This window comes from Centroberyx affinis, unplaced genomic scaffold, assembly GCF_046629955.1.
Source record: "Centroberyx affinis isolate AG114_WGS23_722 - 3 ecotype Tasmania unplaced genomic scaffold, CSIRO-AGI_Caff_v1 ptg003390l_1, whole genome shotgun sequence".
Lineage (NCBI taxonomy): Eukaryota > Metazoa > Chordata > Actinopteri > Beryciformes > Berycidae > Centroberyx > Centroberyx affinis.
This window is the reverse complement of record NW_027281375.1, coordinates 228,103-239,080: the sequence shown is the minus strand read 5'-3', so window position 1 is coordinate 239,080 and position 10,978 is coordinate 228,103. Positions and strand designations below refer to the sequence as shown.

The window sequence follows — 10,978 nt, the reverse complement described above, 5'->3', positions numbered from 1 at the left end:
TTGCTGTCCCTATTGTTATCCAATCGGAGGTCTAAGTATTGCCCTGTGGCATTTTGTGTTGCACTTCAGAAAATAGACTGCTCCTCAACTGATTTACAGAATCTATTTATCTTAAATTTTATTAGAGAAACTGAAGTTTTTAAGTATACGTTGTATACAATGTGTATATGTTGTGTCACCTTTGAGAGTGGTCTGTTTGAGTTGAAGGAAAGCATTTCGATAAAGGAGCTGTGTGAATCTGAGTGATCTGTACTTTGTTCATTATTTATCTTACATGTGTGACTATCCCCCGGAGCACCCACACAGTCAGTTTTCTGACACAACTCTCTTTTTCGAATGACTTTATTGATTATTTAACCAAATGTACCATCAGATATACTACACAGGCCGAAGCGTGACAGACAGAACCGCGGTAGATGGGCCCCAGACGCATCCACTGAAACAAACACACAGAAACCAAGTCAGTTTTTTTTTCTTCTCAAAAGTAGGAAAATTAGTAAGGCCTCCACAATGTCACCTTATTAAATATTATTTTTAACATATTATGAACACATTGATTCTTTAATTTTTTTAATATATTTTTCTTGCCAGTGGTTTGATAATTTAGCAACAGCTTCTGAAAAAAAAAAAAAAAAAAAAAAAACTCAACACAGACAACTACTTGGCAATGTGTCCTCGGTCCAACAGATGAAGATGACAACCACTGTCAGTACAAACAGAATGGAGCCTATATTCAAAGGCCATCCAACAAACAAACAAAAAAGAAACGTATTACAAGTGCTTGGATCAGTATTTTTTTTAGACACCCAACATTTACAGTAAAGAAATGTGAGTCCAACTTAATGCATACCCTAATATATAACTACTGGAATTGGCAACTTCTTGTGTCCCCTCCCAACCCCCCCCCTACCCCACTCATTGGATGCTGTGTCAGAGAATGACCTGGTCTTCCAATCAGATAGCTCCCAACGTCCCAGTGGAAGGGGCTCAGGCCCAGATCCTCACAGTTCAGCATTCTGGGAAGGGCAAGTTAAACTCTGGTAAAAATCCAGTCTCATGGTTGGCCCTCTCTAAACTCCTGGCAAAGTCTCAGCTGTCCATCAGAAGTGAGATATCCACAGCTACATCATTAGTCTAAGCCCCTCCCACACAGCAAGCTCAGCGTGGTCAGCCAGTCCAAAGCTCTGCCTTCCACATTCCTTGGTCAGTGCCATTGAAGCAGCGCAGGTTGGCTTGGAGCGCTGCTACAGCAGGCTGCCCGGCCAGGAAACGATGGTCAGGGTGATTCTGCCCCTCAGCTCCTTTAGCAGGCGCACCAGCGCTGTATGGGTCATCCCCCATGTACTCTTCCCATTCACCTCAAGCAAGATGTCCCCACACCTACACAGAGACAGATGGTTGAGTAAAATGCATGCACAGTCTACACAGGATTAAGCGAGTTTACATAGGTGACATACCAATAAATTATGTGGTGGATATGAGCTAAGAAGGTGGGAAAATACTGCAATCTTGATGTAAATACATATGGCATTGAAGCTGGTTTAAACCATAATATCCTGTCTGTTCATAAGTAGTGATATGCAAGCACTGTTACAGTCAGTATAGGTTGAATACCGTATCCTGCCGTCATTGTAGGCCGGCGTCCCCTCGACGATGGAGCGGATAAAAAAGGATTGATTGCAGTTGACCTCCTCCTGACCTCCCACGATACTGAAGCCCAGGCTGCCTGAAGTGCTCCGCCGCAGGACGATGTCTTTGCAGCAGTAGAGGTGCCTGCGCAGGCCAAGAAGGAGATTAAAAACACTAATCTCTCAACTGCAACTTCAAAATATGTATCCACCTTACACTACAAAGCACGTGTGCAGGAGCTAGATTGCAGAGCACAATCCCTTTCAGAAGACAAAGGTTTGGCTGCTCTACAGTGAGAATGAGGATGTGACTTTTCCTCCCAGGTGATGCTGAGCAATAAGAATAGAGGGATTTCTGTATCGGCCCCATACAGACACCCCAGGGGTGAGTGAAAATTACATTCAAATCCTTTTAGGTGCGCTGCTGGTCTAGACTACATTCCCACGGTGACTCACTGCTTGGTTTTCACCCTCTAATCAATTCGCTGGTCAAGGGGAAATTTAGCTCATTTTTTTATTTTGCTTTATTTTATCCAAGTATTAACAGCATATATCCATCAAATAGAGGGACAGTGTTTATCTAACCTCAAACTGTAAGGTGTGAGGTAGTGATAGATAGCTCAGTTCTAATGCCACAATCCAACACCCCTCTCCCAAAGGGGAGAGAGAAAGATGGAGAGAAGATGATAGCAATAGAGCGAGATGGGAAGTTGTGTGATGATTTAAACCTATTAAAGTTGACTCACTCATAGTCTAAGCTGCTTAAAAGAGCAGGAGCAGAGGACAGAGTATGAGGAAAGTAAAGCTGGGAAGGAGGGAAAGAGTAGACTTCAATGAAAAGTAGTAGACTGACCACTCACATGAAGAACAGCCGAAAAGAAGAGAGAACAGAAAGTTCTTAATTCTCAGAAGCTCTATTATAATAGTTTTATAATACATGAGTTGAAAAGTTACTTTTGAATGGATAATTAGCATTCTCTCCTCTCTCCCCAGCTGGCTCTGTCAGAATTTCAGCTGCCGCCAGCTGGCAGAGGTCAGAGGGACTGGGTGGGGGAGTGGAATTTATACTGGGCTCAAAAAAAGAGGAAGGGAAGTAGCAGAGAAAGTTTTAAAAATGTATGTGGAGAGGATGGAGGGACACTGTGGGGAAGCTCACCTGGGTAGCTGCAGCCATGACACCCACAGCGGGGAGTAATCATCGTTGGGCAGTGGGCTCTTGGTGCTGTCTGTGGGCGAAGGTGCCAGACAGGGTGGCAAGGTGCACTCTGGCTGGCATTCTTCGGGAGGGCGCATTTCCAGGACCTTGAGCACAACGGGAGAGGAGGTGTTCTTCAAGTTGGCCACGGCTTCGCCTCGCGTCACCCCTGTCAGGTCCACCCCGTTCACGTTCAGCAGGATGTCACCTGCGGGTGAGGAAGTGGAAGCACAGCTCATCCTCTGCTCTGTGTTGCTGCCGTGATAATGGCTTTTAAAAAGACCTCATACGACGAGGACTCATCATCTGCCTACTGAATATTCAACAACCTCCCTGCTGGAGCACAAAGGGATGGAAACAAAGAGCCACCTGCACTTTATAAAGCCTCCCAGTGATGAAAGTGGTGCAAAGAAAAACAGACGGCACGCTCCAGCCTGCTAGCGAGGTAGGGCCAACTGAAAGGACATGTCTGCTCTGTGAGGATACTTTATGCAAATGCATACTCTATCACAACACACAAACTTGTTTAATAAACACACGAACAGGGACAGCTGCAGCTATATCCCATATGAATATACTGATACGCACCTTGAACCATGCACAGGACAAACACACTGAAATTACTTCTGTTTTATGAAGCCCTTATGTTCTCTCATAACATTTTCATTCCTCTCATAAACACAGACCCAGGCAGAGGGGATTGAGTGTTAAGACAGGCGGAACATGGCCATGTTCTAGGCTGAATACCTTGGGATCAGAAGTTGGTTCTAAAAATCTCTCTCTCTCTTTCTGTCTCTCTCTCTCTCTCTCCCTCTCTCTCTCTCTCTCTCTCTCTCACACTCACACACACACTACAGGGATATGAGGGCTGCTGCTATTGTATCCAGTCATTTGTGTGCCGCCCTATTTCAGAGCTGACTGACTTCATATAATGAAATAATTAAGTACTACGTGACTTTTCTGCTGGAACACAATGAGTCCTGAGTACTGCAATGCTGTTTGTTTGTGTTTTTGTGCAAGTGTGTTGGAGTCAATTTGTGGAGCACTGAACCATAGCGCCACCACTGAGTTTTCTGCTGGATAAATAACCTTAGTAATGAAACATGAGTCTTAAGTGTTCGTCAATCACCACATCTGTTTTACACCAGTGACTCATCACAAAAGCCAAACCCATGACAAAGTTTGTTTGCCACAGTTTTATAGAACAGTAGACCACAGACAAACAAAACAAATACTACATCTAAGTAAGTCAACATTTGCACAAAAGGGAGTAAACACTGCATTCCCTGAATACCAAATGAGTAATATTTTAGCTAGTATGAGATTGAGTGTGTGTGTGTGAGGGAAAGAGAGATTGAGAGCTTCATTGGTAGGTAGTATTCATTTTACCTTTGCGGATGGAGCCCTCCTGTCCCACCACTCCGTCGGGGTCCACATTTGTGACGTAGATGGGTAGGTCCCACCCTCGGCTGGACATGCCCCCTGCCACCGTCATGCCCAGGGAGTCGTACGGCTCCTTGGTCAGAGTAACCGTCTTCTCGTAGCATGCAGGCTTCTGACAAGAGTCCTTCACAGGGAGCAGGAGACAGAGAGAGAGTGGGTCAATTGAAAAGCAACCATGCTGTTTTTTATGTTGTATACGGTGGCATCTGCATATGAACTTCATATTTAAACCACCAGTACCCTATATAGTAGATAATGTCACTGTTTTGGAGCACCTTGCTGCATAAATTTACATATTAATGAGGAAAACATTTTCTTGGAAGTCCTATTGATGCTTTAAGATACAGAGTTCATATTAACCACCCATGTGTTATGTGAAGACAAGTATGTTGACATAAATATTTGCTAATTAATGCATTAATTAGCTTAATTAATGACCTCATTAGTATAACATGTTATGTTTAATATATCATGGTGATTATGGCGGGGCATTTGGCAGGCCCAAGTGCCTCTTCATTTAGTGTTCATGCTCAGTATGGAGGGACTGATTTATTTGCAGACATGATGTGTGATTCAGTTAGAGTGAAATAGGGAGCGTGTGGGATGATAGAGTGAGTGAGATTGTATCTAAGGGGTATGTGTTTGTGAGTCAGCTGGGAGAGAGTGGAGCGGTATGAATAACACATGGACACATTGGGGTTGATGGGATGTGGCCTGTGCTGCCTCTCTAATGTGCTGCATTCACACATTTCTGCTGCACTCACAGGAGGAGATGACCCCTAGTCACATGACCAAGCCCAAGACACAGCACTAACTACAACTGTCTGAGCCACTGTCCACTCACAGACACACACACACCGCATTCGTGCCAGTGCCTTTGTGAATGATTGAGACAAATCATATACATTTGTACACCTTTATGAATAGCAAAGAAAAATATACAGTAGAGTTTTGGTTTATCTCCCACAATAGAATGGGGACATCTGACAGCTATAGCGCATCTTTTCTGACTTGGTTTCCTTCCAGCAAAAAAGTAACTAAGCCATACAGAAGGTTAATTAGGGTCTATATATATAAAAATCGGTTTACATTAAGCCCAAAATGTGTACTGTTTTGAATGAAGGTACAATAGATTTTTGTTTTGCTGTGGGAGTTACAGAGGTTTTCATATTACTAATTTCCTTTGGCTGCTTTGAAGTCAGACGCGTTCCTCTTTAAACAATGTGTCTCTGACAATGAGCTCTTCAAATCGAAAGATGAGGGGGGGGAAACTAGAGAGCTGTGAAGCCGATCATTATTAGAACAAGAGAAATCACCAGCTCCTGTAATGAGCTGGGGAAAATCCTGTTTTCGGGAGGGATGGGGGAGTGTAAATCCTGAGGGGCGCGGGGATGTTTTCTTTAGGGATAATGGGCTCAGAAAGAGAGATGGCTGCTGTGGATGCAACAGCACTCCTAGAGGGGAAGACGGCCCGCTTCAGTGCGTGGATGACATGCTCGGCTTTCATGGAAGAATAAAAACCTCTATGGATCATTTCCACATGAAAGGGAATATGTAGAATGAGAAAAAAGAGATGGAAAAACAAAGCGCTTCTATTAGCATTGGTGCTACACTTGTCTCCTATGTGTGCATGTGTGTGTCTGCATGTGCTGCTCACCAGTAGTGTTTGTTCCATGTCCACAGGGGAATATGGCGGGGGACCATCCATGCCCCATGGAGCTTCTTGCAGGATGTCTGGGGTGGGCAGACAGATCTGACGAGACACTATGAAGTGGACCCGCTCCTCACTCGCCTAGAGGACAGAAAGTGAGGACAGAAAGTTCAGACATGAACTGTGAATGATATTACAAAAGATAAAGCATCTCATAAACATAAGGCAGCTACATTCCTTCAATTTTTTGTTAATTAGATAGTTACATGAAAAACTGTGTTCTGTTGTCTTTTGATTCTCCAGTTCTGTTCTGTATTTGCTTGTCATCTTTTTGGTTTGTTGTTAGTTTCTCTCCTCCTTGCTTTTGTTTTTTTCTGCTGTCAGAGTATTTTTTATCTCACCTACATGATTTTATAATATTTCTCTTGCTTCTGTTTTTTATTGGTGTATTTTATTACTGCTTGTGTCACTTTACCTCTGTGTTTTATCACTGTGAAAATAAACTGTGCTAAACTTAAATACATCATCTTTAAGCCAGATCTAATCAGAGACGCCAACAAATCCTTGTGGCTCGTCTCACGCGCATCGTTGAGGATGAGATGCGTCATCACCTCCTACCTACAATCTCCTGAAGAGAGCTCTAGACAGAATCACCCATGCAGAGTTAAGAGAGGCATGGACATGTGTCATCTACCCTGTAGATAACACAAGCTGGCACTTTACAGTGCAGTTTGCTCATAGCGACTCTCAAATTTGGTTTTATGCGAGTAGAATTAGTGTGTGTGTGTGATGTTCATAACCCCACACTGCCCCACCTGTACCTCTGCAGTCCTGTATTCATCTCCATTTTATTACTTTTCTACCCACTGGAAACCTCCAAACTCTAATTCTCCTCTCTCTGTGACTCAAACTCCTGTTATGTCATTTTTACTGAACTGGCGGTCCATCTACTCTCATTCACAAATTCACACGCAAGTGGTCCAATACACACACAGACTGACTGACTGCTTCCCTCTTCCTCCCCTGTTATTCCTTTGAGATTGCCCCTGGTCTCTGCGGCACAGAGCTGACTCCTGAATTACCCAGTCCGGCTCGTTATTGCCTTAATTGGACTAATTTAATCGCTTTCCCGCCAGTTCTTAATCTCTGACAGAAACCGCCTGCTCTGAGAGGCCATCTTGGCTCCACAGAGACCCAGCAGAGCCAGCCAGTCTCCTCAGACAGGAACTCGGAGCCCAGGAACCGTACACAGTCAACCACAAACACACCACAATTAACCATCATTAACCACAAACACACCGCCATTGACTAGCATCAACCAAGAACCAGAGCCAGCAGCATGGCCCAGTCCACCAGGGACTCACCACAATTAAATACTATTAACTGCAGTGAACACAGACACAGCAGCCAGCACAACACAATTAGCCTGAATCACCACAATTATCTCCAATAACTCAGGGACCCGGAGCTTGGAGAACAGTACACAGTTGTTGATGGCCTGTTTTAACGTTTTCCATGTGGACAAACATATTTGGCTGTCACCACAATGAACTTACTGTAAAATATAAGAACTTCTAACCCTAGCTTTAAAGAAAGACTTGGCTGTTGTTTCCAGCCAATTAGCTATATCCCACAAGTACACAGATGTGTCATGTTTATCCATTGTAATCCAATCTGATGAACCAACACATCCTCCTTCCTGACCTTAAGCCACTGTCCCCTGACCCCTTCTGACCTGTGGTGGAAAGTAGCTAAGTATTTGAGTACAATTTTGAGCTACTGAGTATTTCCATTTTGTGAGACTTCATACTTTTACTCTACTACATTTCAGAGGGAAATATTGTACTTTTTACTCCACTACATGTATCTGATGTAGTTACTAGTTATTTTGCAGAATAAGGTTTTACATGCAAAACATACTGTATATAAGCTCATAAAATATGATGCATGGAGTTTAAACTCCCCAACAGTGTATGGAGTAGTTAGATCTTATTTCTTACAGGTTAAGGCATCAATAATTTAACAATCTGAAATAATAAGAATAAGAATAAGTCAGAATATATATAATAATCAGAAGTACTTTTGATACTTAAGTACATTACTTCTACTAAAAGTACACTTTTGAATGCAGGACTTAGGAGTATGTTTCATGGTATTGCTACTTTAAATTTTACTTTACTTTTAAGGATTTGAGTACTTTTTCCACCACTGCTGCTGACTGACCTGGATGAGCAGGGCGGCGTGTTCCGGCGCCCCGTAGCGTAGATCGTGCCCGTTGATGGCCAGCACACGGTCACCAACACACAGCTGTCCATCGCGTGCTGCCAGGCCGCCCTCCAGCAGGTGAAAGATGTAGACGCCGTGCTCTTCCGGCCGCCTCACTAGCTTGATGCCCAGCTGCTCCTCTGGAGTGCTTTTATTCAGCACCACGTGGATGCTGTCATCCCTCAGGGGCTGGTGGGGCAGGCCGTGGGACGGGTAGCCTCCGGCAGCATCGTGGGCGTGCCCGTGGCCGTGAGGGTGGCTGTGGGGATGTGAGCGGTAGCGATGGCGCTGCTCTCTGAGCACAGTGAGCCGGAGCAGTTGGCACGGCTGTTTGAGGGTTGCCAAGGCGTAGCAGTGGGGCACGTTGCTGATGTCAATGCCGTTTACCTGGGAGAGCAACAGACGTGGAGAGGTTAAAGGGAGTTACAACCTCTCCTTACTGATGATGCATGATACCGATGGTTACTATGATACCTTCAGGATCATGTCCCCAGGCAGCAAGCGTCCATCACGGGCGATGACACCTTCTCTGTAGATGTCCTGGATGAGGATGCGTACCAAGGGGGTCTCATTTCCCCCAACAATGCTGATGGCCAAAGGTTCGGAGGGATCCACCCGTGTGATCTTAATACTGGTGAGCTCACCATCAGGGATCAGGTGATGGAGCTGGGGAAGAGCCAACACTGAGGGAGAAGATGGGGAGAAGAAAAGCTGAGTTTCTTTTCTGAATTCTACAGTATGACTAGAAAGAAAACCATTTTTGAGCAACAGCCAAATAAAACAGGAGAGGAAGCAGCAGAAAGGAATAGGGAGGGGGAGGGAGAGTGGGGGAATGGGAGAGAGGGTTGTGGAGGGAAAGAGAGAGATGGAGGAAGAACAGAGAAATTAAGAGGGAGAGAGAGTGGTAGACTGTGGTACAGAGGTTTGGTTGTGGATCCAGCTGTCTCTACTCCCCCAGGTTACTAAAACAAACTTGTACAAGCCAAGGGGGAAAATTCACTTGGCTGATTATTCTGCTCAATGTTTGTTTCATTACTCACATACATCTGTAGCAAGTATGCTTGGGAAAACCCACAATTTCAAATTTCCACAAGGTTATTGCTTGGGTGGGGATACAAGCACATTCAGTTACAGTACACACAGGCTTTGCACATATTCCAACCACTGCACTGCAAAATGTTCATCGAAACAAGTCATTATGGTCTAGTATCGAGTCTTAAAATCTTGTTTTCCTTAAAACAAGTGAAAGAAATCTGCCAGTGGGCTGAGGTCTTTTCACTTGTTTCCAGTGCAGTTTCACCTGTTTAAAGAATTATCTTGAATATATCTTGAAAGAAGGTGGATCACTCCATGAGTATCAAGACAATATAACTCTATTTGAAAAATCTGATTTGCATTGAAAACAAGTGAAACGATTTCACCTCATGGGTATTTTGTCACTTGTTTTACAAAAAATTAAACTTTTCAACTCATAAACAAATAATAAACTGAATGAATTTTTGCACTGTGTACAGATATACTGTAATAGTAGTACAAGGAAACAGATGTACAATTCTCACAAATCAACCAATATTCTGCCATAACAAGTACCATACACATGCACCTGTGCATACAAACCTTATCGCAAACCTTATCATTCCTCAAAAGGATGTATGCTAGTTTTATCTCATTTTGTTCCTGTGAGCTCCCCTCCCATGAGTTAACAGCAGAGTGACACATCCTGTCCTGGACCGGGCTATCTAGAGGAGGGTGGGAGTCGTCTCTGACTCGATTTCAGCCAACAGCCTTGGCCAGTAACTAGCTGAGAAAATGTATTCTCCGTCTTATTTCTTTCTACTTTCTCTATCTGCTAGTCTTGGTTCCAAGCAGTGTGTTTCTGCTCCTCTTTCCCTGCTCCTCAGTAGGCTGTCTCCCTCTATATTTCTAGCTCCATAGCCTCAGTCTCTCTTTCTACTCACGCTGCACTTTCTCCATTCCAAAGTCAATATTTTGTCTTTATCACAGCAGATTGCTTCAAGGGAGGAGAGCACACTGACACAGAGACCTGCAGCTATTATGTAACCCTTCTTTCTTTCCCTCACACACCCTTTCAACCTCTGTCTTTCGCCATCCCTTCATCTCTCCTTCTCTGACCCAACCACAGGGAGCTCTCTATCCCTTTATTTGTTTCCTTATCCCTCCACCATCTTTTTCCCATATCCACTTTTTGTTCTGTATGGATCTATCTCTAGTTCTCGCTCGCTCCAACCTCTTCTTCTATCTTTGTCTCTCCAGCGGCATCGCAATGAATATTTAATCTATTCTCTCAGCCTCCTCGGCGATGGCCTCAGAGAATAATCTGGTCCCTGATCATTCGTCATCCCTCATTCTTACACAATCCCACATTCCTCCTCCTCTTCCCATCACGGCTGTAGTTCTACATCAAGATAAAGCTGATTCTCCAAGGTTTTCTCTTATAGTCGAGACTACTTCCTCTTTCCCGTCCTACCGTCACCAGGGTCACACTGTAGATGTTGAATTAAATATCACCAGAGGACATTCTACAGTATTTTCTTTAATACATCACATCATATGGATTCGCCATGCCAACAACACTACTCTCTGTCTCAGGCTCTCCATCAAGGTCCTTTATCTGCTCCCTGGGGGCTTCTCCATCTAGCTGTCACATGATGCAACCCTGTTGACCCTGACTAGGTAGATTGGAGGAGGAAGGACAGGAGGAGGGGACGAAGGGTGAGGGAGGAAAAAGAGGGAGAAGGAGGAGGATGACAGGAGGAGGAGAGAAAAGAAGAGGAG

At 44.2% G+C, this 10,978-nt stretch overlaps 1 protein-coding gene across 3 annotated transcripts in view; it reads right to left on the bottom strand.

Annotated features, from left to right (window-relative positions):
• Positions 1-339: 339 nt before the first annotated feature.
• Positions 340-10,978, bottom strand: part of lnx1 (ligand of numb-protein X 1) — a 35,229-nt gene continuing 24,590 nt past the window's right edge. For 2 of the 3 annotated variants that reach the window (XM_071539043.1, XM_071539044.1), the window contains exons 5-11: positions 8,657-8,865; positions 8,141-8,569; positions 5,924-6,058; positions 4,213-4,390; positions 2,785-3,031; positions 1,615-1,773; positions 340-1,380 (exon numbers count right to left, since the gene is read on the bottom strand). In XM_071539043.1, coding sequence (XP_071395144.1) covers positions 1,245-1,380; positions 1,615-1,773; positions 2,785-3,031; positions 4,213-4,390; positions 5,924-6,058; positions 8,141-8,569; positions 8,657-8,865 — 1,493 coding nt within the window. In that variant the 3' untranslated portion in view covers positions 340-1,244. Of the gene's footprint in view, positions 1,381-1,614; positions 1,774-2,784; positions 3,032-4,212; positions 4,391-4,958; positions 5,002-5,043; positions 5,046-5,923; positions 6,059-8,140; positions 8,570-8,656; positions 8,866-10,978 lie in introns of all 3 variants that reach the window. The other variant, XM_071539045.1, reaches the window with a different exon arrangement.